The 26868-nt window shown below is 42.4% G+C and overlaps 1 protein-coding gene across 2 annotated transcripts; it reads right to left on the bottom strand.

Annotated features, from left to right (window-relative positions):
• Positions 1-804: 804 nt before the first annotated feature.
• On the bottom strand, positions 805-25082 carry LOC146973917 (rap1 GTPase-GDP dissociation stimulator 1). 2 transcript variants are annotated; one of them, XM_085800926.1, is made up of 14 exons: positions 24817-25082; positions 19466-19570; positions 17435-17557; positions 16749-16874; positions 15179-15307; positions 14167-14292; positions 12634-12777; positions 11201-11332; positions 8615-8749; positions 8404-8529; positions 6487-6626; positions 5064-5190; positions 3995-4123; positions 805-1642 (listed from the first exon to the last, which is right to left on the bottom strand). In XM_085800926.1, the coding sequence occupies exons 1-14, from the start codon at positions 24827-24829 to the stop codon at positions 1515-1517; spliced, it is 1683 nt and encodes a 560-aa protein (XP_085657052.1). In that variant the 5' UTR covers positions 24830-25082; the 3' UTR covers positions 805-1514. The 2 variants fall into 2 exon arrangements, with proteins under 2 accessions (XP_085657052.1, XP_085657053.1); XM_085800927.1 differs by having other exon boundaries at positions 17435-17551; positions 19459-19570; positions 24817-25081.
• Between the last annotated feature and the right edge of the window lie 1786 nt (positions 25083-26868).

Below are 26868 nucleotides of genomic sequence, written 5' to 3'. Positions count from 1 at the left end.
GTCAAATAACTGTTCTTGTACCACCAGTTCTGCATCCACACACAGCAATATCTTGAATTTGTGAATCTCTATCACATTATGCAACATCATAGCACTTCAGCTGCGGACAGAGGCAAAGAGCAGCTTTAGTTAGAGGTATCAATTCAGGATTTTGTTGTTCATTAACTATGTTTAAATGTTGATCTACTGCTGCTTACACAGTAAAATGACACAAATATTCATATATAGTAGACATACCCAATATCACGGCAGCCTGCAGGTCTTACAGGAGGAGCTCAGGACTCTTTGATAGACAACATCCATAAAGGTTGAGGGACTACAGCAGGACATGCCATGCAGACTTATTGCTTGTAAACGAGGCTCCATTAATCATTTTTGTTGGGCTCTACTCTTCAGAATGACAGTGGTGAAGTACAGACTGGACAGATGGTGGTTGATGAGTTTACACTGTAGTAAAGACTCTGCTGATGAAACATACCTCGGTCTGTCAGTAGGTTTGGCACCACTGATTTGGAAGGACAGAGAAAACAAGACCAAAATCACTGAACCTTCACTTTTATATCAACAAGCTGGAATCAATACAATTTAAAAAATCATTCAAAATGTTTTAAGTCAAACAGTTTTGCTGCACATCCCCAAAACTTTATGTTGTGCCACTTGTCCATTCATTTAAGTTGCAGTCAGATGCTTAGGTCGTGATGACAACTGAATCTCTATCCACTGAAGAATTAAGATTAACTCTGAAGGAAATATAGAAAGTCTTTTTTTTTTTTTTACTTTTAGCTGTCAGTGTCTCTTCACATTCAGGTTGTTTTTTCAATAGATCTGAATCTCCTGAGTCCTGACGCTCTTGAATCTCCATCGATTCACTAACAGCTGACAGACCTTGTAACAGTTTACAGCCAAAAGAAACTGATGCAAGTTACTCAAGGAACATGTACCACAACTGAAAGTCTGATTTATTAAAAAAAATACTGTTTTCCATAGCCGCCTACCTAATTTGCACTAATACAGTTGACCCTCTATCTGTGAAGTCCATCTGTCCACGCACCCGCCACTTTAGTTCAGAGCAATCCACAGACCAGATGACCAGAGTGGTGCCATGACCGGACCATTGCCTCTCTGACCCTCCTGTCCTCTACTTCCACAACCAACACAACATTAACTTAGTTGTACATGAGAAATATCACTATCTGATGTGACTGAATGAAGCTGCTCTGTCTCAGCCAACACTCACAACAAACATTGCTCCTCACATCCTTCTGTTCAGGGGTTTAAGATGCTGGAAACCTGACAGGATGCTGTCAGCTTGCAGCCTGTCGGGGGCACAGAGCGTTAGTCATGTGTGTATATAATTAGTAATTATTGCCACAAAAACAGGGGATATTTTAAGGAGGAAATTCAGTATTTAGCTATATCTGTGCAGGAAGATCATTTGAATTAAAGCATGTCATTGAATAAGCTGGAGAAATCCGTACGGCAGATGAGATCCTGTGCTGCTGCGGTGTGCTGGTTTAGCTGGTGTCACTGAGGGTGGTCAGTATGGAGCTGGCCTGAGAGGCAAGTTTACTGCTGCTATGGTCTGTCAGTTTACTGAGGCTCTCCTTCATGTTCACAGAGTTCAACTCCTCCTTCATCGCACCTGCAGCACACAAGGATGAGAAACAGGAAGATGACACGAGTGAGAGATGGTGGTAACCAGCTGCAGAGGTCAAACAGTGCAGACACACTTTATCTCAAGTGTTGTGCTGTGTACATGTTTGGATGGTGTATAATGCACAACTTTATAGGGACATTGTGTAACTTCTCCTGTTATCTATTCATGAAAATAGATTAATTGGTTCAAAAGTCTGTTTTTCATTAATCAGTAATAATCACCCCCATCAACAAACTGAAGTGTTCCGGTAAGCTCTGAATGAGCCGTTACATCTGCATTCACCTGCAGTCGGGCAGACGGCCGTCGGTAACAAACCAGATGTCATTTTAGTCACAGAAGTCGAGAGAAAGCCGGCAAAACGTGGGTCAGGTAAACAATACGACATCGCCATGACAACATATTGTCACATATTGTTTTGCCTCGTGCTGACGGACCACTTAAGGTTTGTTTATGTGTTATGTGCAGCGGCTGTCGTCCGTCTGCCGTCTGCCCAATTTCACGTGAATGCAGCATGAAAAATAAGACTGAGTTGCTTGCGATATACAACCGCAACGCTAGAGGGGAGGAATTCCTACACAATGTACCTTTAAAGTGAGAACAGCATGCATTACTTCAACAGACTCTCAAAACAGTGTTAGTAGCACATCTACATCCACAGAAGCTAATGCTAATATGAGAGCTGACTGCAGAGTCCTTAATGTCTCCTAATGACTTAATGACTTCAGCAAGCACTTTATTAGAAACTCCACATCAACACTCCCTGTGCTCTAACACAGACTCAGGTCTTTACAGATCCACCAGATGTTGAAACTTTTCCTCTGAGACTGCGATGACTGCATCACATCATCTCTTCTGACTCATCAACTGCACATTCAAGCTGCTGACTCAGGGAGAGCCGTCAACTGTCAACATCTCGACAGTGACTGACTCACAGTTTCAGTCATAATAACTGGCTTAATCTACAAAAAGGCCAGTCATGGAATGTTTTTAATTAGGACACTGGAGGTGTTTAGGGGCAGGTCGGACACTGTACTGTATGTCAGCCTGGTTGACAGCGTCCTCGTTATTACTGTAATATCCCTGTCTGGTATGGCCACCTGACGTTAGCAAATAAAAACAAACTAAATAGGATCGTTGAGGTGGCAGGGAAGTTAGTTGGCTGCAAACAAAAGCCACTAGATGACCTCTATGACACGGCTGCAGAGGAAAGTCCTGACAATCATTAATAATGAGACACACTCCCTCCATAGTGAGTTTGAGATGCTTCCTCAGGGTGGCGCTATAGAGTACCAAGGGATCCCATGTAAAGGCTACAGTCCTCAACACAGGCGTCACCAGTTCGAATCCCGCGTCGGGCAGACCTTTCCTGCATGTCATTCCCCCTCTCTCTGCCTCCCCCTTTCCTGTCTATCTATACTGTGTGCTATCAAATAAAGGCAAAAACGCCCAAAAAATATACTTTAAAAAAAAGAAAAGAATTGGGCAAAGTTGCGTCTTTGGCGTCCAAAATTTCAGCAGATGACAGTGGTAAGTATACAGTACACTGATCAGGAATAATAACATTCTGAGCACTGACAGGTGAAGCGAATAACACTTCATCCTGGCTCCTGTTAGTGGGTGGGATATATTAGGCAGCAGGTGGACATGTTGTCCTCATAGTTGATGCGTTAGAAGGAAAAATGGGCAGTGTAAGGATTTGATCTGGTTTGACAAGGACGGACGACTGGCTCTCTCATGTGAACAGCTGCAGCTCTTGTGGGCTGTTCCCGGTCTGCATGGAAGGAACAGTGGTGAAGCGGCCACAGGCTCATTGATACACGTGGGGAGAGAAGGCTGCATGGCCCATGTGGTCCCTTCTAACAGACCAGATACTGTTGCTCACACTGCTGAAGAAGTTCATGCTGCTTCTGATAGAAAGCTGTCAGAATACACAGTGCAGCAAAAAGGGACCAACACTGTTAGGCAGGTGGTCATGATGTTATGCCTGATGGGTGGACACTGAAGTTTACTGGACTCAGTGTCATGTCTCTGCTGTTCTGTCCATCCACCTCAAGGCTGGACATCCTGTTATCTCCACTGAGGAGTTGATGTTTTCACCACTGTCTGTTTGTTGCTTCACTTTATGCAAAAAAAGGACTTGAATTTACCAAAGGAGAACTGATTAAATTCAGATGCTGCACAGTTAAAGGGTCAAGTCCAGATCTGGTTTTTCTCTCACTTCCACCGAACATCTTTAAATATACAATGGATTGGACGTGTGTGTGTGTGTGTGTGTGTGTGTGTGTGTGTGTGTGTGTGTGTGTGTGTGTGTGTGTGCGCGTGAGAAATCAAACATACTGGAGTTGGCCAGACTGCAGATGAGACCTAAAGCACTGAACTTGACTTCCACCGCCCCCACAGGATCCTCCAACATCTTCTTCAGCATGGGCAGCAGCTCCGCCTCCCCAAATGGATCCTTCATCGACTCTGCAGTCACCAAACAAACCCACACACACACACACACACACACACACACACACACACACACACACACACACACACACACACACACATCGGAGCAATTAAATGCACATATATTACTCACACAAGTTTGTCTTTCTTCTCCTTCAAACAACTTCCAAACTTGTCTGACCTTTTCTTTTGATAAAACATTTATCTACATCAGCTTGTTCTCATGAACCACCTCAGCTGCTGTGGATACAGATAAACAGAGAATGATGCTCTGTGTAAAGCATGTCGAGTTACATAAGTGAGTGAACAGCATGATGATGTGAGAGATCAAAGATGATAAGATGCATATTATGAAGTCAGGAACAATGCAGCCATGTGTGTTATAACATATGAACAGTGTCACAGAGAAAAAGGTCACAGAAAATCCTGTATGACAGTGTGATGCCGGAGGAACCATGAACATCCATGAGTGTAAAGAGCAGAGAGCAGCATCAGACAGCAGGGTCTGAACTATGGAGGTGACTGAGGGAACCTGATACAGACTTGGCTGCACACACTCCTTGGCCTGTATGTAGGTAAAGTCAGTCTTTCTATCACTTTCTCTAGCTGATAAATCTATAACACAGTAGTCACATTTCACCCTTTGCTAGAAATGAATCAGCTGTAGTCTCAAACTAACCCTCCTCCATTAACAGTTTCCACTCTGGAGCCGTCATGTTATTTTTTGAGCATAATGTATTTTCTATACATTAGCATATTAGCATTGCACATTTGTCCATTAGTAACACTTGAAAAAACATCCCTTTTAAAGTGCATTCTGAACAAGTGAAAAATCTGCAATTAATTTGCAATAAATCATGATTAACTATGGATGCTCAAATGATTAATTGCAATTAGATCATTTTATTAACTGACAGCCCTTTGGCTTTGTATAAAACATGTGAAATTGCTTTACCGAGGTCGATGGCAGATGCTATTGCCAGAGCCACTAGGGCTTCGTTCTGCATGATGACGTGTTCACTTGTTGCCATGGAGATAAGGTGCCGAACCCCATCTGCTTTAGCCACAGCGCAAACAACTTCCTGTCAGAGAGATTAAATCAGCCTATTACAGAGCGTCAGTAGTCAGTGTTTATATACACACTGACTGTCCCCCCAAAAAAGTCACACACTCTAATTATTTCGTTGGACCGCCTTTAGCTTTGATTACAGCATGCATTCACTGTAGCATTGATTCAATAAGCTTCTGGTGTCACAACATTTCCGTCCAAAGTTGCACTCATTTTTCAAAGATTCTCAATGGGGTTAAGATATGAACTATGTGGTCACATTGGACCACATTTCTTCCTTGAAGATGATGGTTCCCCACGTTGGACAGTTCTTAACACAATTCCATTAGTCTCAGCAGTCTCTGTTTTATTCGCTTGATGCCAATAATTTGACCCTTCTGAAACAGATTAACATTTTTTTCCACGACCACAGGATGTGTCTTCCAACATGGTTGTTTAAAGGGATAGTTCAACATTTTGGTAAATTGGCCCATTGCCATAATCCCTATAGTCTTAGGTTCGTTACCTTTAATTGTCGGTGCAAGCTATTTTTCGAATGGCAGAGCAGAGCCGCAAGCTGCTCAGAGCTACGCTACAGAGGCTCATGGGATTTCTTGGTTTCCCTCATCAAACTCATCAAATACACAATCCAACAACTCCAAAACACTCTGGTGGACAAGTTGTGACCTGCACATTCACCACGCTATGAGATAATAACAGAACATTACCAGACAGAGTTGTTTTCGAGGTAAATACAGAGACTGCTTGCAGAAAAACTGCCCTGGGAACGTGAATTTTTTGCATGAATTTACCTCTAAAACAACTCCATCTCATAACGTTCCATTATTATCTCATAGCGTGGTGAATGTGCAGGTCACAACTTGTCCACCAGAGCGTTTTGGAGTTGTTGGATTGTGTATTTGATGAGTTTGATGAGGGAAACCAAGAAATCCCATGAGCCTCCGTAGTGTAGCTCTGAGCAGCTCACAGCTCTGCTCCGCCATTCTAAAAACAGCTTGCACCGACAATTAAAGGTAACGAACCTACTCCTAAAACTATAGGGATTATGGCAATGGGCCAATTTACCAAAATGTTGAACTATCCCTTTAAGAAATGAGACTGCATCGGTTAGGGGTAAATAGTTGTTGCCAGCTGAAACACAATCATCCATGCAGTAATTATACAATGGGAGGCTCTTACCTATTAGCTTAGTTAAATCCAAGTGATGACTGATGTGTGTGTGTGTGTGTATTACAGTCACACAGACTAATTACCAAGATGTTTCAACTCAAATCTGAGTTGAAACTTCATGAAAACTTCCTGAGCTCACCGGGCTGCGGCTGTGTCTGATGAAGGCGGCCAGCAGGCGGCTGGCTTCTCCTCGGACCCCGGCGTGGTCTTTGGCCTCGCACCACTCCATGACTCGAGCCAGCAGCACAGCATCTCTCCCCAGCACCAGGGCTGCCTCCTCTGACATCACACAGCACCGCAGAACAGAGGGGGAACCATCAACAGAGAAACAATCAGAAACAAAGCAGGAGATCTGACCACATGGCTGCCACTGAGATGTTCAGGTGAAGTCTGAGCTCAAAGTAACTCTCTCAAAGCTCCAACACACTGGACATCATCACAACGATAATATCAGAGAGAGGTGCAAACTGTGGATGGTGGCCAGAGGACAGACGTGATCATCAAACATATTTATCTGACTGGGAGCTCAGCAGACTAGACTGGATCAAATCAGGTTCAGTGAACCTGTGTAACTGCTGCACTGATGAGTGTGAGACTGAGAGATTAATCTGACTGCACTGCAGATACTTATTGGCTAATGACAATGTTTCAAGTAAACTTCGTCTTGTGTTAGCTTTTTACTGCCATCTATGGTGTTTCGGGTCAGTTTTGACCCGTATTTTAAATCAGATGTAAAATACACTACATAAATTTTTTTTCATCCAATCTGTTTTTCTTCTCTTGGTTACATTGTTAGGCTTCCTTATCCATGAAAATATTGGTTTTAATATTTTTGGGTGTGGGCCCCTGGGCCTTTTTTGTCAGTATGACCCTTGGCTTCAATTGAACCTTCCTCTTGTCAGCTTTCTGCTTCCATCTATGGTGTTCGGGTTAGTTTTGACCCGAGTCTTCAATCAGCTGTAAAACAAACTAAAACAATTATTTATCATCCCATTTGTTTCTCATCTCTTGGTTATGTTGTTAGGCTTCTTATCCATGAAGAGGTTTGTTTTGCACTTATGATTTCAGTTTTAACTGTAATAATTGTTCTTATCGTTATAACCGGGTCAGAATTGACCCAAACACCACAAATGTAACAATTTTCACCAGAGCATTTTAGAACTTAAAGCAGATAACAGCGGCACGGCCGTTTCGGCTAATGCTGTGTTCAAGGCAGGCTTTTGAAACCGTAAGTTACAGCTTCAAGTCACAACTACGACTTGGTAGCGTTCCAGGTAACCCGTAGCTCGTGTTTTTACGGTCCTGTTGTCTGTGAAAGTTCCCTATAACGGCCACTCGTAACTTCCGACCCGTGAACTCGTACCAGATCGAACTGGTATGACTTCACAGGAAGGAAAAACACAAAGTACGAGTTTCCTTGAACGCACCATGAGTTAGCAGCCCCCGCCCTTGTCAGGCATCAATTGGTCCTCGTGCTACGTCACCACATTCACGCGCATCCCTTGGCTGCACACACAGCCCTTCATGCCGTTCTCTCCCCTCATTGGATAACACTTGTATCCCACAAGGAAAATTTTCTCCTCGGGTTACAGCAGAGCAGAGTGACGGAGAGACTCGTGTTTAGGCTGAAATACTTCATGTAAGTGATTGCTGACGGAAAATAGGACTATTTAGGACTTATATTAACAAAAACATTCCACTGATATCTGCTTTAATGAAAAAAAAAGTTTTTGTTTTATTTTATTTAAATAGAGGTTCCTGACAAAGTCAAAACGTCTTGATTCTATAAACAAATTTATGTGGTACTTCTATGCATTTAAAACTTGAAAACGGGTCACTGGTGACCCGAACACCAGAGGAAGGGTAGTTACAATATGTAAGTGGTATTGTCCAGTGAAAAATGTGTGATAGAAAAAAAAGACAAGAAAAGAAAAGAGACACTTCTGCCAAACTCAACCTATATCAATGTATCCTTCTTCCTCCTCTGTCTCTCTCCATGCACAAACTTTTAAAAACATGAATGATATTTGAATCATGCATAAATGTCTCAGCTCACCTTGTCCGTCCACCATCATGCGCAGTGTCCCCAGCAGCTTGAACTGAACCGGTGGCATGTCAGAGCGCAGCAGGGTCTTTATCCTCTCAGTCACCCCGTCCTCCAGCATCCGCACTTTGTTAGTGGCTGTAACACACAGATGTCGTACTGATGCATGCGTCGCTTCAGAGTCTCAGTGTTAAAGGTTGTGTGTTTTGCGTGTATTCGGTACCTGGAATAGCCAGGTTCCTCAGCGCGCTCAGTCCAGCGTGTTGGACGGACACGTCTCCTTCGTCCACATGCTGCTCCAGCAGAGTCAGGATGTGAGGAACCACCCCGAGGTCCAGCATCTTCACACAGTTACTGTCTGACAGAGACACAGCAGGCCAACAAACACACTTTCAAAACCTGAGAAACAGTAGATAACAATCGACAAACACGGAAACCCAACCCACACAAACTCAACTGTTGTTGCAGCAGTTCTCCTGGGGGCCACTAGGTGCTGTTATGCTGTTATATAACTGCTGGGGAATCTTTTGTCCAGTGCAGGTGAGTTGACTTGAGTTTAACACTCATTAAATTAAGACTTTTCAATATGTACGGTAAGAACAAAAGTCCCGCAGCTTAATGTATAGATGGATACTTAGGATCAGACATGAGTATTTACACATTACTAAACAATGAAATTAAAGGGATAGTTCACCCAAAATTGAAATTTCAGGGGGGTCTCGGCATAGCAGTGCATGTCCATATAACGGTTGCAAATGGATACCAACTGTCTTCGTAACAAAAAGACACACCAAAAAACATCCAAATACCTCTATGCTGCTCGTATGTAATGTCCGTCTTGTATTGAAGCCCCGAAATGCGAAATTGTCCCGAAAAAAATTAAATAAGTCTATATTTCAAGCTTGTTTTGTAGCAGAAGCTCCTCTTCCTGGTTCGTCAAATTTGGACGAACTGGGAAGAGGACGGACCCTGGTTCGTCCAAATTTGACGAACCGGGAAGAGGAGCTTCGAGAAGCTTCCGCTACAAACAAGCTTGAAATATAGACTTATTTAATTTTTTTCGGGACAATTTCGCATTTCGGGGCTTCAATACAAGACGGACATTACATACGAGCAGCATGGAGGTATTTGGATGTTTTTTGGTGTGTCTTTTTGTTACGAAGACAGTTGGTATCCATTTGCAACCGTTATATGGATATGCAGTGCTGCACGGAGCCCCGCTGTAACTCAGAGAAGCCACGGAGGACTCTGAAACTTCTCCCAGCCCTTAGTCCACATGAGGGTGAGTAGATAATGAGTGAAATTTGAATTTTGGGTGAACTATCCCTTTAATGTATAGATGGATACTTAGGATCATGTTGGTGAATGTTTATTTTCTACGAGCTTCCTAAGAGGCAGGAAGGGAGGCAATGCACAGAGGGCATGAGGATTATTAGGATCTGGTAGGCAAGCAGTGCCAGGTGTTGCTGATCGGGAAGCACACAGGTTTTTGACCATGCCTTGGCTGCCATGTTTAAGAAAAGTTAGTATTGATTTATATTGAAAATGTTGTTTATAAAGGACTTGGATTTTGTTTAGTTACAACAATAAATATTGGTTCTCTGTGGACACTCATTTATTGTACACAAGCACACGCCATCAAACCATCATAGTAGTGTTGCTAGTAGTGAGACCGTTTTTTCGGTTATCCCTGGGAAATGGTCAGTGAATTTAATACTGGGAAGGAAAATAGAAAAGCTTCTTTTTTTTGGTGGGGTATTTCCTAATTACTGTGCCTTGCTACTAACCTAAACTAATAACACATGCTCAATTAAATGTGTGAAATGTATCATTTTCTTGTTTAGATGGCCTACATTCGGTCAGCCATGCACAAAGACAGATACTGTATGTCCATGAATCATTCAGGCATATCGAATGGTTCAGTCTTACGTTCAGTCTTGGATTGAATGATCCAAAATACACAATAAATGGTTATAATGAAAAAAAATCATAAGGCTGATTTGTACTTGTTATGAAAGTAGTTATTAGTATGCTACTTTATAAGAGTGAGTTTTGAGTAATGTTAGGCTGTTACTGTGTGACGGCTGTTGAGATGCTCTGATGAGCTGAACTTTATTACTGTTTCTAAATGTCGTGGTTTGATTCATGTGGAGAGAAGTGTGTGACACACTCGTTTTTCCTACAAAGGAAAAAAAATTTTATGTGATAAAATATAGTCGTTCTGTTGTATTTCTTGGCAAATTCACCTATTGCCATAATCCTATGTTCATTACCTTTAATTGTCATTGCAAGCTGTTTTGAGATCGGCGGGGCAGAGACTCGAGCTGCTCAGCTCACGCAACGGAGGCTCATGGTATTTCTACGTTTCCTTCATCAAATTAAATACACAATACACAGCTTGAACCAACTATTAAAGGGAATGAACCCACTCGTAAGACTATAGGGATTATGGCAATAGGCGAATTTGCCAAAATGTTTACGTAAATATCCCTTTAATAGATAAGCACGCAGCAGCCTTAAAGCAGGATTAAAATGTATCCCCCCATTTTTTGGGGGGATTTCCAGAGATTCCCAGGAGGAGGGCTCTTTTGGGTAAATTTGATCAACACTACACCATAGATTAGCCACCGGGATTGATTCTCTTTTGGGGGATTTAGAAAGAGGAGGTGTCACTACAAACATACAGGTATCATCAACTCTCTGAAATGAGGAATTTGTTGGCAGACAGTCATCTTATTACAGTCCCCAGCTCAGTGTTTGGTCTCCACCAGCTCCTAACTCTCTTCACAGTCTGTGACAAATATCTCACCGTTCCTGGCGAAGTTGGCGATGGCCAAGGCCCCGGAGAGCTGCAGCTGAGTGTTGGAGCTCTGCAGCCAGGACAGGACGTCCTGATACACCAGGCCCGACCCCTCACCAAAACACTTCTGCATGGACTCATCTGGCAGGGACACAATGATAATGTATGGCGGGTGATGTGAGGCTCATTTGCTGCATAATCTTTGGGTAAACAAATAAGTAACAAAACAATAGTGAGATTCCTGCTTTCAGACACAGAGGCATAATGGGCTGTTCCCTGCCTGTGACACATCCAGAAAGGTCACAGTGGAAATAAATGGGGCAGAAAACAGTGATAATACTGTAAACAAGCTGCCTGACTGGTTTGTTATATCACGTCCAGCTCACGCCCTCTGCACTTTCCTATCTCTGTCCCCTCTCCTGTCTCTTTTTTATGGTCCATTCAGACAAAGTGCATGGACACAGTGGATTATACAACGATCTTTCAGATTACATTTGTCACATCACATACAGCATGTTGATTGTGGAGAGGTGAATGAGTTGAAAAACATTAAAGAAGACATATTATGCCCATTTTCCGCAAATTAAAAGGTGTCTTAAAGACATGTCTGTGACATGCTTCGGTCATAATACGTCAAGGATCAAACATCACAGCTCTTTTCATTATCTCTAAACAGCCCAAGCCACTGCTTGCCCTGCCCCACCCCCTCCACCGGTACAGCTACTCAAGGGGGTCAATTGAGCTACGTGTAGACATAACTCACAGACGGTCATATTGCATTGGTCGACTTGCTCTGACTCTGGCTGTAGATGGGTGATGCAGTCATCTGCACTAAAAAACTGTTCTTAACTCTGATATTTTGTCCATATAGCTATTACTTTAAAGCAGAAGTAAGCGATCCGGTGGTTTTGGCTAACTTCTTGTCAGCAGATGGAGTTAGCAGTCCCCGCCCTCGTCCCTACGTCACCACATTCACGCGCATCCCTTGGCTGCACACACACGCCCCTTTATGCCGTTCTCTCTTCTCATTGGATAAAGGTTGTAGGATACAAGGAAAGTTTTCTCCTCGGCTTACAATTATTAATTTTTTTTGGAACAATTTCTCATGTTGGGGCTTCAATACCAGAGGGACATTACAGACGAGCAGTATGGAGGTATTTGGATGTTTTTTGGTGTGTCTTTTTGGACGAAGAAAGTTGGTATCCATTGACAACCATTATATGGACAAATACTGCTGCGCGGACCCCCCCATAACTCAGAGAAGGAACGGAGGACTCTGAAAATTCTCACAGCTCTTAGTTGACATGAGGGCGAGTAGATAATGAGTGAAATTTGAATTTTGGGTGAACTATCCCTTTAAAAGGCAAAATAGTAAATGGCCACACTGCTGTGGTTTAACATCCACATATATTGCACAAGGACCAAGGACTCGCATCACTCACCCCCTAAAAGCAGGGACACTATGAGGTTGGAGGCGATCTTGATGCTGCAGAGGTCGTGGGGGTCGGAACCTCCCTGCAGGCCCCGAATCATCTCTGACAGAGCCTCCGGTACTCCTGTCTCTGCAAACTGCAGCTTCAGTGCATCTGGTGGTGCAGGACAATCACATCAGCTTCACTACGGTCTCTTGGAGCAGTTATTAATAAAGCTAACAGGATATATACTATATTATGAAAAAAGAGAGGAGGATCTGACACTTCATCAGTGGACTATGATTTCTTATAATACTACGCTAGGACAAGGTGATGTGAGGAATGTGTTTCTACATTACAGCAGATTCAATCGTGGTCTTTGTTAAAGCTAGACAACCGTTTTTTTGTGACACTTAAGAAAGACAGAGGACACTGCAACAAGTCTCATTCTATTCCCCACTCAGAGACTTGTGACATCCTCAGTACGCAGCATGCATACTGAAGATGCTGCATCCTCAGTGAGACATCCCCCCACCTGGAGGACAGAGGACACACTCAACATCTGCAGGAACAAATGTGTTGTTTTTTCTCCCTTTTTTGTTACAACCATCCCTGATCCATGTTGCAAGTGCCCCCAGTCTCTTATGTCCTGTGTTTTTCAGCAGTTATTCTCTTTTATCCCTCAACATCTGTGCATTCATTCTGGGTTTATGTTATGTGGATATGTGTTGTGATATTCAGTTTATACAGTACAGTGACAAAGCACAACACATGGATAAAATTCAACCAGAAATGCGCTGATCCATCTAATTAAATATTGGACAGGTTAAAGGGATAGTTCAACATTTTTGGCAATTTGGCCCGTTGCCATAATTCCTATAGTCTTAGGAGTACAGTAGGTTCATTACCTTTAATTGTCAGTGCAAGCTATTTTTAGAATGGTGGAGCAGATCATACAATCTAACAACTCCAAAACGCTCTGGTGGACAAGTTGTGACCTGCACATTCACCACGCTATGAGATAATAACGGAATGTTATGAAGCAGAGTTGTTTTAGAGGTAAATACAGAGACTGCTTGATGAAAAACTGTCCCCGACGGGAACGCGTATCAGCGTTTTTGCATGAATTTACCTAGAAAACATAAAAATCATAACATTCTGTTATTACCTCATAGCGTGGTGAATGCGTGGTGAATGTGCAGGTCACAACTTGTCCACCAGAGCCTTTTGGAGTTGTTGGATTGTGTATTTGATGAGTTTGATGAGGGAAACCAAGAAATTCCATGAGCCTCCGTAGCGTAGCTCTGAGCAGCTTGCGGCTCTGCTCCGCCGTTCTAAAAATAGCTTGCACCAACAATCACAGGTAACAAACCTACTGCTATGACTATAGGGATTATGGCAATGGGCCAATTTTCCAAAATGTTGAACTATCCGTTTAAGAAGGGGTTTACCCTGAGTCATTTTAAACAGTCAGATTTGAAAGGAGAAGCTGCCTCACTATACCGATCTCAGATAAGACAGTAAAAAGTCAGACTTTCACCACTAAGTGGCTGCAGGTCTTACCGCTCTCGCCCAGCGCACCCAGGATCTCCAGGATGACGTGTCGCCGCTCGCCATCGGGCGCCCGCTTCAGCTGAAACGTCAGCACATCTGCCACATCCAGCTCAGCCAGGGCTTCTCTCGCAGAGTCTGCAAACACAGGGCCCTATAACTATGGACAGTGTTGGAGGTAACTAATTATCCTGACTAGCAGTGAGTGAGCACACATCTACTGCCAGTTTGTCCACTTCCGGCACTCTTCTCGATGACAGTCCCAATTAAAGCCGCTGCTGTTTTGAAACAGGCACAAACTCCAGCTCGTTATTTGACATGTTGGAGAAGCAGTGAATCATTCCTGTCTGTGTGTTTTGCTTCTTCCCACTGATTTCTCTCAGCACTGTATGCAAACACTTCCTGAACCACGCAGGTCTGATGGGTTGATACAGCAGAAGGTGGTCGACAGCATTTACCAACGAGTCCTGTGTTTTATACTGTAAGACTGAGGTGGGGAGCTACGACAGTGAAGGACATGTCTACTGTAAATACTGAGACAATATGACTCAATGTGTCTGACATGTGACAACCTTGGGGCATATTTCTTCTTTTGTTAAGCCACGCTAACCCTTTAATTTACAGGCCATTAATTACGTGATAATATCAAGAAATAACATTTCTTTGCGTAGTAATGTCAATAAATAGCCTAGAAATAACACTCAATAGTAATGTTATGTTTTTCATAGGCATTGCACAGACCATAATTTCTCTCCACCAAGTCCTTGCAATTGACCCTTATTTCTGGGCTATTTCTACGCAATCAATCATTATTTGTTGGCTATATTTCTCAACATTTCTTGAAATCGACAATTATTTCTAGACATTAAGGTGCAATGAATTGTTATTTCTTGGCTATTTCTTGACATTATCATGTAATCAACGGCCTGTAAATCAAAGGAGTTATCGATGAGAATAAAGTAGAGTCGGATCCCAACAAACGATGATAGTTTTTTACTACAATGAATGAAATGTGAAGAATCACCCATGTCAGCCAGGTTACAGAGGGCCAGCAGGCAGACGTTAACCAGTGGGTCGTTCTCTGGATACTCCCTCATTATGGACACCAGTCTGGGGATCACACCACTCTGGACCAACTGGTCCTGTTGGTATGCTGTGGGAGTTCAGAGAGAGAGAGATAGAGAGAGTGATGGAGGATACAGGGAGGGGTTTATACTGGTGTTTGTCGTTAATACAAAGAGAATCATTTCTTTAAAGGGATACGCCAACATTTTTTGTGTGTGTCTTACCTCACTCCTGAGTCCATGACCAGCAGATAGACACCATCCTTTCGACTGTGTGTGCAGTAACAAGGGAGATACGGGCAGAGCTGGTGCACCGCTAATTAGCTTAGCTCAAACGCTGGAAGTGTATAGGTAGTGTTAGCCTGCCTCCTACCTGAGCCGAAATCAGCAGTCAGCTGATTTCATTTTAGCTCTAAACTCTGTAAATATATCACTTTATCCACATTTCAAACATTTTTAGGCGAGAAAGTAGCCGTTTAGATCAGCAGCGTGTCGTTAATTTGTCTAAATACCGGCTGTTTGCAATTTTGTTCGGATTAATTCTGCACTACTCAAGCTAGCCATTATGACCAATGAGCCGGTGCATATTCTCATTTGCCCAGGTCATAGTATTTCAAAGGAGGTTAAATCGAAAGCAACTGGACTTAGTTATGTGAACGCCCACACAAGAGGTTAAATAGTGAGTCTCCACACCAGTTAGTTGGACCAGTCCCAGCCTGGTCAGATGCTACATGAACTGATGAAGCCTCTTGGATGAGAGGTGAAACGTCTTCCTAGACAAATAACTAAGTCCAGTTGCTTTCGATTTAACCTCCTTTGAAACATTATGACCAATGCGACGCTTACTTTCACAAAATAAAACACCCGTTGCCCATTACATACAGAAAACCATGACGATAGAATTTGTGCTTTTACTTTGAAATAGGAAGCTAACCTACCCTGGATGTAGCTAGCTTGAACCAAAATAAAGCGTCTTTGCTTGAACCCTCCGTTTTGACCGATCTGGTCCCGTTAGCGGCATTTGACCGCTCAAGATGCCTTACCAGAGTTTTGTCAGCTCTGAGACGAAGATCGGCCCGCCGGTTTCTGTTTAGAGTTGCTGAAGAGTTTCTCTGATGACTGTAGGTGGAGGCAGGCTAACACTACCTATACACTTCCAGCGTTTGAGCTAAGATAATTACGGGCGATACGGGCTCTGCCGTATCTCCCTTGTTACTGCACGCACAGTTGAAAGGATGGTGTCTATCTGCTTGTCATGGACTCGGGAGTGAGGCAAGACACGAAAGAAAATGTTGGTGTATCCCTTTAAGGTCGGAGTTTCAGTTTCATAGTTGTAAATAATTCATCACATTTAATTAAGTGGTAATAAATGATGAAAGTTGTATACATAGAGAGCCTATTTAAAGATGCAGAGAGACTTGTGGTCTGTCAGTCTTTGTTAGTTTCAACAGAACGATCTGTGCTTCATCAGCACGCTCCTCGTCATCAGTAAACCCGTCCGACTGAGCCAGCGTTGTCGCACCGACTCACCGTTGTCAAAGCAGATGCGTCCGATGGCCCTGCCGGTGTTCAGCAGCATTTCTGGGTCACTGCTGTTCAGATGGGGAACCAGCACCTTCACCAGGCCCGCCTCAATGCACGGCTCCCTGACCGCAGCTGCAACACACACAGGGATGAGATGTTAGTTACCACCAACTTTACCTCAAATGCCCCTTCAGCTGCCCCTGTGATCTAATATACGCAGATAACACAAATCATCACACCGCGATTCTCTCTTGGTTCTCCAGTTTCCTCCTACAGACCACAGTCAGACACACACATTAGGTTCAGCTGTGATTTGACTATGAGCATGTGTGTCTTATTTGTGACCTCATGTCGGCCCTGTGACCTGTCCAGGGTGGATTTATCTTAGCAAATGGATGGATGGAATATCACAAATCACCAATGTCCCTAAAAGGCTTGTACAATCTGTACACCATACAACATAATGTACAAGAAAAACTAAACTAAAACCCAAAAACGGAAGAAACCTCTGGAAGAGCAACAGCTGGGGGATCACTGCCAGGACGGACAGACAGGAACAGACAGAACAGAGCTACAGTAGATTTGCAGTGTAGATAATCAGGATGTGTGTAACATATAGGTGGATGTTATACACCTATATGAAGAAGCAACTTTCAGCTGCCTACTGTATTTCATCACTTCTCTTACTCTACCTTCTCTGGCCATCTCTGCCACCACCAGAGCCACCTGGCGGGTCAGGCTGCTTTTCTTCCGTAAGGCCTGAGCCAGCGTGGGGAGAATCCCACTTTTGGCAATGTCAACAGCAGCATCTTTCTCTGTGGACACAAAACCACAGGGAATCAAATCACAACCTTTAGTAGAGATAATGTCGACTTAGTTTTGCCTGATTGTTTTCACAGGATAGATGTGTCTGGTGGCCACCTTAACGTGTATCTTCTGCCACCATCACACCGTCACCTTCAGATACGTAATAGCTGTGTCCCATGACTGATGTTTTCAAAATCCAGGCTAGTGTAAAGCCCAGTCTGTCAGACCTGCTCCTTTTACAGTGTGTGAACTGAAATGTGATTTTTAAATGTAGGTCACGTGTCTGAACTTCCTGAGCCAGATGAGGTCACACCTGCAATGTTTCTGTGAGGCTGCAGCATAAATAAACATAAATGCAATGAGTCATTCTGAACTCTGGTGCCTTAAAGGGATAGTTCAACATTTTTGGTAAATTGGCCCATTGTCATAATCCCTATAGTCTTAGTAGTAGGTTTGTTACCTTTAATTGTTGGTGCAAGCTACTTTTAGAACGGCGGAGCAGAGCCACAAGCTGCTCAGAGCTACGCTACAGAGGCTCATGGGATTTCTTGGTATCTCTCATCAAACTCATCAAATACACAATCCAACAACTCCAAAACGCTCTGGTGGACAAGTTGTGACCTGCACATTCACCACGTTATGAGGAAAAAAAAAAACTGCCCCCGACGGGAACATGCATCAGCGGTTTCGCATGAATTTGCCTCAAAAACAATTCCGTCTGGTAACGTTGTGTTATTATCTCATAGTGTGGTGAATGTGCAGGTCACAACTTGTCCACCAGAGCGTTTTGGAGTTGTTGGATTGTGTATTTGATGAGTTTGATGAGGGAAACCAAGAAATTCCATTAACCTCCATAGCGTAGCTCTGAGCAGCTCGCGGCTCTGCTCCACCGTTCTAAAAATAGCTTGCACCAACAATGAAAGGTAATGAACCTACTCCTAATACTATAGGGATTATGGCAATGGGCCAAATTGCCAAAATGTTGAACTATCCCTTTAATACTGAATGTTCTACACCATTTTGCAGTAAGACTACCTTTAGGAAGGACTTATAAGTGGTTTAGAACTAATTAGCTTGTTAATTTATATCATTAATACTGTTTCCACATGTTCATCTTATCTCTCATTAGTTTTGATCTTCCTCAGCTTCTGTGGCTGCTGCTTCATCACATGTTTGTTAAGTTAGCATCTTCATGGTCAGACAGTTGACCTGCTGTCAACATCACAATCACAGCTGTTGACTGATGCGCAGTGGATATTAACATGGAGATGCTTGGTCTCTTCTTTTGGACTTTAGGTTTCCGACTATCTCATCTTACTGATGATTCACTGACATTTGTAACTGGTGAAAGTGAAATAAACATTATTGTAAAGTGTAGAAGACATCAACTTGTTAATGGTTTACAATAAGGCTCCATTGACCAGCTGTAAATAATGGTGACTCATTATTAGTAAGATTCATGAGCCAATTATGAGCCTGAATCACTATATAAAACTAACATGTTATTTTTTTTAATGATTCATGGTGTTAACTGAATTAATAACCTAAACCACTCTCTATAAATCCTCATAAGGATAGTCTGGCTGTGAAGTGGTAGTTATTATTCTCTGTAGGAAGTGGGGACATTGCTGAGTAAAGGTATCAGAAAAACTACAAGGCAGAACAAGAGGAGAGAAATGTTTCATATTCCTTATCTGCAGCAGTCTCACTGAACTGTATCGCTGTCACATTTGCTGAGCACATTCATATTCCCCACAACACCTTAGGGAACATGAATATATTTTTCCTCAAAATGTCCAGCTTCCTTCACTGGCAGAGTGGAAGGGCTGAGCTGCAGATGACGGTACGTGAGTGAAGTGTTCAGTCTGACTTGAAGCTGTGTGAGTGAAGCGGTGAAGGGATGAGACACGACTTACTCTTTGCCAGCAGAGACGCCAACACTGTGTCCAAATGAGGCTTGAGCTCCTCCTCAATCAACTCTGTGCTCACAGTGATAGCCTTTAGTGCGTCGCTCAGAGAGTCTGCAACACACACACACACACACACACACACACACACACACACACACACACCACCAGACAAACAAAAAGAATAAACAATAGACCAACTTCAAAAGACACTAAATACAGTAAACACATGGACCCTCAATCTTGGATAAATGAAAACAGAAATAAGACTAAATCCTATTAGGAGGAAAAATGAGGTACAATAAGTAGTGTTAGCATGAGTGTTTCAACAGAGTTGTACTGTAGCTGTCAGGATATGATGGACTGTGCTGCACATCTGCATGAACATGATGGGTCAGCTGATGTGAGCAGTGACCGTGAAGCATGAATGAAACAGCTGATGGCGGTCTGCAGCGTTTGTCAGGCAGTCACTGAATTTTCATAGTTTAGTTACAGTTCACACACTTTGATGTACTAACTTGAAAGTGTGTTTCATGAAACAACAAATCATTTGCAAAACTGGAAGATTTTGCAGAAAAAATGTAATTAGAAAAAAAATATCAATAATATAAAGTTTTATCATGAAATCTCTAAAAAAAATTTCCCCTATGAAAACTTCTCACTGTGAAAGGTTAGTTTGTATTTCAATCCAGCTGCATTCTAAAACTTTACAAAAAGCAGAGAATCAGAGTGGATAGCTGGTTTGCAGGATGAAAACTAAAAAGAAAGAGAGTCAAGAGACAGATGGTGAATCAACAAGTAAGAGAGCTCCTTTATGATGTGTGTTTACTGCTGCTTTCACTTGAGTCCTGGTTGAAGGTTTGAGTTGCCCTCCATATTATGATGAGGTTGGATGTAGGTCAGCAACATTTTTGAGATTTTCCAATGGGACCAGAGTTAGTAAAGATTGAAAATACCAAAGAGGTTTAGACACAAAACGCCCACCCAGTCATTTTCCTGTATCTGTGCCTTTAGGAGACCAACAGCAGGTCTTGAGTCTATTGAACATGAGCACAGATTGAGCTCCATAGTTAAGTAGTCAAGAAGTAAATATAGGACTCATTTTTCACAAGCCACATATTGTCTCTTCTGAAAATTCTGACACTTGAATAGCAACTTTGATAGAACTTTGTTCAAGACTTGTCTCCATCTCAACAACACACAAGTAACATCAACTAATGACTGTTAGCTGTCATCATACTTAATGCTATCATAAGAAAATATAAATAGCTCACTTTCCTCTACCAACAAAGTTTATAAAACCACACATGTTCACAACATGAGGTGACCATGGCCACTTAGGAGACAAGAATTGTACCATTTCATATCATTGGCACAGTTTGTAATTTAATGAGCCAGTTTGCCATAGGACAGTATCTTTGGTAGTACAACTTGGAAGAACAAACGTCGTATTATATCTAGTTTCAAGCATGGATGAATTAATTAGAACAGTATCTGTCTGCATCGTTCCTGCACCAGCATTGATGAGACCCAAAAATTGGAGATGTTCTTTAAACGTCTTGAGTTGTAATTGAGGCTGTATTTCAGATTAGTCCTAATCTGGGTGTATTGATAGCACAGCATTTACACTCTTAGCCAGACATTCAGATTTGGAGGAACAGGCCTTACTTTTACAGTGGGGGTATGGATCCATCATTGCTGCTGCTGCTGCTGCTGACTTTAAACTGACAGACTATTTAATGGTGGGGTTTTCGCTCTGTTCCCTGACTCTGGTCTCTTTGGGTTTTTTATGTGGACTGTAATTGTCTCACTGTCAATTCCATTCAGTCAGAGTGAGTGATACCAGAAACCGGTCTTGAAGCAAGAATCAATCACTGTGTGCTGAACACAGTTGTGATGTTTCCTGTTTATTTGTTTTTATGTTCACATCAATATGCAGGATCTGTGTCAAAGCCAATTAAGAGATTTCTGAGCCTGATCCATTTCCCGTCCTCTGTTAATAACCAAATAATGTGCTCTGGGTACGCCATCTGTCAACAACACCATCCGCTACTTTAATAAAATACTTTCTGGATGGTTTTTTTAATGCTGGAAAAGAAGAGAAGCTGTCTAAATCTTGTTCAAAGAATTCTTCCATGAAAAACTGCACCTCTCTTGTGATTCCTTGAGGACTGTATATAATATGTGAGGGAAAACTGCACAAAAGAGTGGACTTCCTTGTAGGCTTGTTGACTACTTTATGCACTGTGCACAAGAAAATTCTATGCATGCATTGACTATAACGATAAAACAGTGCATGTCTATTGGGACCAGCAATGGACAAAATCTGATTTTATAACATTATCTGATAAAAATCACCAAACACCAATCTGTGCGAGGCTGTTCTGTGTTTTTTGCTGGATTTACTGCAAAACGATAAGAGAGAAAATTAGAGGAGACAGCCTCCATCTGGGATCTGGGCCTACACTGTATGATGTTTGCCAGTTTTGACCTGATTTTTGAGACGCACATCTCATTTTAGAATCAGGCAGAATTTGAGCTTTGTCAAGACATGGTTTGTTTGTCGTCTGACGTCTAAAAATGCCATGGCGACACGACACTGGACGGAAAATGTGGAGGTAAGGTTGGTGGAGCTGTGGCAACAGCATGCATGTTTCCTTATCCTCCTATCACAACCAGTATGAATGAGAGACTCCACAAATGATCGAGGCAACACACTTCTTCTGCCTTGTTAGCACTGACATTTGTCAGTAGCCCAGATAGTCCACAGGGCCAACAGGTTTTTACATGAACAGTGTGAGCACTCAGGGCAAAAGTTCTAATATTTTTTATATTTGAAGCTGAAGTTTTTAACTCCAGAATGTAACTGCTGGTCTTTGTGTCTAACTCCCTCTGTTTGATATGTGGATTTGGTCATAGTCAGTACAAAGCCTTGATACTAATCACCTCTCTCCTGCTCTCTCTGCTGTGTCTTAAGGTCTTGCTCTTCCTCCTTTAGTAACAACAATACTGTGCTAGAAGTTTATAATAATAATAATAATAATAATAATAATAATAACAGTAATAATAATAGTAATAATAATAATAATAATACATTTTTACTTGAAATGCACTACATTTAACAAGAAATCTCAAAATGCTACAACAGCAACCAAAGGAAAAAAGTAAAAACAAGAGTAATGGTGAGGATCAGTGTATTGGAAGTACTCCTCCTCTTCCCTGCTGTACCCAAGCATCTAAGAAACCAGACCAACTCAGTAGACTGCAGCTGAGCACTCAGCTGACCAATGGGGGAAACATCATCACTCAGTCAGTCAGTCAGTGTTATTGCAGTTTATACCACTGGCTCTGCTATGGCAGCCTATCATCAAACCAAAAGTTCATATGTAGTATCCAAAATCCTGAGTTGTAATGGAAAATGTGCTATAAATAAATGACGCTTCCTTGCTGCTGATATCTGCTGTAACACATTAGCTTGATGTATAGCTAAATGTTTGTGGACAGAGGGCAATAAAGAAAAAAATCAATCATACATCATGAAATCTGTGCAAGCTCTCTCAATCAAGTTTGGAAAAAGCCTTGTCTTAGCAATATCTGTTGGCCAAGCAATTATACAACATTTATACATTCATACATGAAATATCAAACTCTTAAAGGCAGATTAGAATGAAATTGATCATCCGAACATGTGTGGAATCTGACTATGACCACGCTCAATTTAGGATGTGGGAAGCTGCCTCTGTCACAGCCCTGCAGTTAACTGCTGTCTGACCTCAACCATCATTTCATGTGTATGACATCATCTGACCCTGACGTCACACTGTTTGCCTTGAGCGCTGAGCAGACACAGGAAGTAAAAATAACAACGCTGGCGAATGTTACATCTGTGATAGAGTTGAATAAACGGATCACAGTTACTTCAGCCTGATCGCCGTCATTCAAACTGAGACATCTTCAGGATTTGCTCCATTGCTGCCAGCTTGGACACAAACTTCAGGGAACAACGTACACAAACGCACACAAACGCACACACACACACACAGTACTATGCATTACACATAGATACACACAGTGAGGAAAGAACTGCCGATGGTAATCACCTCGGCTAATCCGTTGTAAGTCGAATGAAAATAGCCTGAGTGGAGGGGGCTATCAGGCTAAGACTGCCTGCAAGGTTGGGATCTAACCCCCATGTCCTTGTGTGTGTATATGTGTGTATATATGTATGTGTGAGAGAGAGAGAAAGAGAGAAAGAGAGAGGGAAAGACCATGCTCATGTGTCCATGTGTGTTTGACAAGAGAGCAGACGAGCAATTTACTAATCAGTCCCACAGAGTGCTGTGAGGGAGTCCCCGGGGTGCTTATTACAGCGCCTTCAACTACGCTGAATGGTTCCACATATCAAATCATCCAGACTAATGTACCTACAATAATAACCTACTGTGTATATATATATATATATATATATATATATGCACTAGTTAGGACTCAATAGAAGGAACAAGTGCACAATCTAATCCAATACAGCAATCCAGCAACAAATCCCATGGCTGTGAAGCTTCTTATGGTTAGTGGTGCTTAGACTGTCAGGGAGCTGTTGATTCACCCCTGCCATCATTTTTAAATAAACGTGCGATAGCTCCAGCGGGGTTTCACGGCTCACATCGGCACTTAGCGAGATGAATAGCAGGCGGCGGCGGCGGCAGTAGGTTCTGGTGGTGTGTGCTCAGCTTGTAAGGCGTGACAGCCAAAGGCTACTGGATACTTTCAGTCTGGGGCTATAGGACCACTCTAACTGACCAGTGACACACATAGCTCCATGTTGCTGGGGTTGTCTGGGCTGGGAGTAAGTGTGACACCAGGGAGTGGTGCACCTCCACGCCTTGCACCAAAAAACATGAAATTATTACAAATTGAATGCAACGCAAGGAACCAGGAGAGAGGAGCCCCTGTTTAACTAATTGGAAAAATATATATTTTACAGGCAGTGTGTATGAGAGACTCATCTATCTATCCTTCTATCCTTCTATCCATCTATCTATCTATCTATCTATCTATCTATCTATCTATCTATCTATCTATCTATCTATCTATCTATCTATCTATCTATCTATCTATCTATCTATCTATCTATCCTTCTATCCATCTATCTATCTATCTATCTATCTATCTATCTATCTATCTATCTATCTATCTATCTATCTATCTATCTATCTATCTATCTATCTATCTATCTATCTATCTATCTTTCTGACCATTGCCCTCATACACACATTGAAACACACATGTTCACATTCCCTGCTGTGTGATGTCTAACATCACACAGCCACACAGTGGATGTTGGATATGAAGCTACTCACCAGTGTCTGTCATGGCTGCTGGTCGGCAGGCTCTCTGCTGGCTGGCTCACTGCCTCTGCCTGCTACCACTGCCTCTGTGTTAGTGTGTGTCTGTTGGTGTGCGTGTATGTGTGTGTGTGTGTGTGTGTGTATGTGTGTTGGGGTGTGTGGCTAGCAAAGGAGCTCCCCTCCCCTCTTGAGGTCAGGTGCACCCCAACTCTGTCTCTCACTCTGTCTGTTCCTCTGTACTCCTCACTCTCGCTTCCTCAATCCCATTATCCCCCTCTCTCTCTCTCCCTCTCTCTCTCTCTCTCTCCATCCTCCCTGCCCCCACTGCGCTTGCGCTCTCTCTCTCTGATCATTTGCTCTCTATTCCCCTAGTTCTTCCTCCCTCTCTCTCAATTCACAGATTCAAATAAGCTGTATCTTTGCGCTGCACACAAGAACAATAAACAACAAATTAAAAAAACATACAAATATCTATTTTTTTTCCTTCAAGGGTTAATACAAGTCAGAAGAATACAAACAAATTACAGTAATACGATAAGAAAGATACTATCAGAGGGAGGGGGAAATAATACAAAGAATAAATAAATGAAATAAAAAGAAAAACCACACATACTGCTCAAGAGATCACCGATAAATAATATTCCTTTTTCAAACATAGTTTTCATTAAACATAGGCTAATACTTTGAATTTCATCGGAAGAAATCTGGCTGATGATTTGGCTATTGAACCCTTATTGAAATCTTGACTTCCTTAAAGGGATAGTTCACCCTAGAATTATATTTCGCTCATTATCTACTCACCCTCATGTTGACTAAGGGCTGGAAGAATTTTCAGAGTCCACCGTCCCTTCTCTGAGTTACAGGGGGTCTTGGCGTAGCAGTGCATTTCAATGCAACGGTTGCAAAGGGACACCAGAGCTCTTCGTAAAAAAACACACACAAAAAAACATCCAAATACCTCCATGATGCTCGTATGTAATGTCCGTCTTGTGCTGAAGCCCCAAATTGCGTAATTGTCCCGAAAAAAATTAAATAAGTCCACATTCCAAGCATGTTTGTAGCATTAGCTCCTAGTGTCTGTTGTCCGGTCCCGCTGCCAGCGCGCATGCGCAAGGTTCGCACTGAGACCGACTCGCTTCCTTGTTTACCCCGGCGAAGGACTAGAAGCGGTCCGTAATAGCCTGCCTTGCACCGGGACAACACTTTTTCATGCAATTTTGGCCTCTTAAAACATATTTTAGCCATGGCTGAAGATTTTGATGTCGAGGACGAGCTGCATTTCTTTGCTGAGCCGTATTTGTACGAGCCAGAATGGACAGAGGAGGAACTCAGGCAACAGGACGAAGCAGCTACGGCGAACCTTGCGCATGCGCGCTGGCAGCGGGAGAGCCGGACAACAGACACTAGGAGCTAATGCTACAAACATGCTTGGAATGTGGACTTATTTAATTTTTTTCAGGACAATTACGCAATTTGGGGCTTCAGCACAAGACGGACATTACATACGAGCATCATGGAGGTATTTGGATGTTTTTTTGTGTGTGTTTTTTTACGAAGAGCTCTGGTGTCCCTTTGCAACCGTTGCATTGAAATGCACTGCTACGCCAAGACCCCCTGTAACTCAGAGAAGGGACGGTGGACTCTGAAAATTCTTCCAGCCCTTAGTCAACATGAGGGTGAGTAGATAATGAGCGAAATATCATTCTAGGGTGAACTATCTCTTTAACTGAGAAGTTTGATGGGGGGCCCAGGGGGCAAACTGAGAACCAGCTAACTGAAGGTAGATAAGTGGCATCTTGTTCAGAGGCTAAAACAAATAAAACAAGTCCTATAGGGAAGAGTGCAAAATCATTAACTTTGATAAAAGGCTAATTTACCTCTTTCTTTCCTTTTTTGCATTCCCACATTACTATCGGTATTACGTAAAAGGTAATTCAGTCATGCATTTTATTAGCTATGTTGTTAGTCAAATACAACATGATTATTCTGACAGGACTAATGCTTACAGTATTAATCAATTGATCATATCACATATCACACATCATATTGTGTTTCTTGCCAGGC

Source organism: Trachurus japonicus, chromosome 15 (genome assembly GCF_045865225.1).
Source record: "Trachurus japonicus isolate A0001 chromosome 15, Traja_1.0".
In the NCBI taxonomy this organism is placed as follows: domain Eukaryota; kingdom Metazoa; phylum Chordata; class Actinopteri; order Carangiformes; family Carangidae; genus Trachurus; species Trachurus japonicus.
Note: the sequence above shows the minus strand (reverse complement) of the source record. Positions and strands in the feature narration are given on the sequence as shown.

What these genes read in the sequence shown, in the direction of transcription:
- LOC146973917 (XM_085800926.1), bottom strand. An exon ending in GGGTGCGCTGGGCGAGAGCG is followed by an intron (nt 12,778 to 14,166) that starts GTAAGACCTGCA and finishes CTGCACCACCAG; the next exon opens with ATGCACTGAAGCTGCAGTTT. An exon ending in TCAGACACAGCCGCAGCCCG is followed by an intron (nt 5,191 to 6,486) that starts GTGAGCTCAGGA and finishes TCTCTCTGACAG; the next exon opens with GAAGTTGTTTGCGCTGTGGC.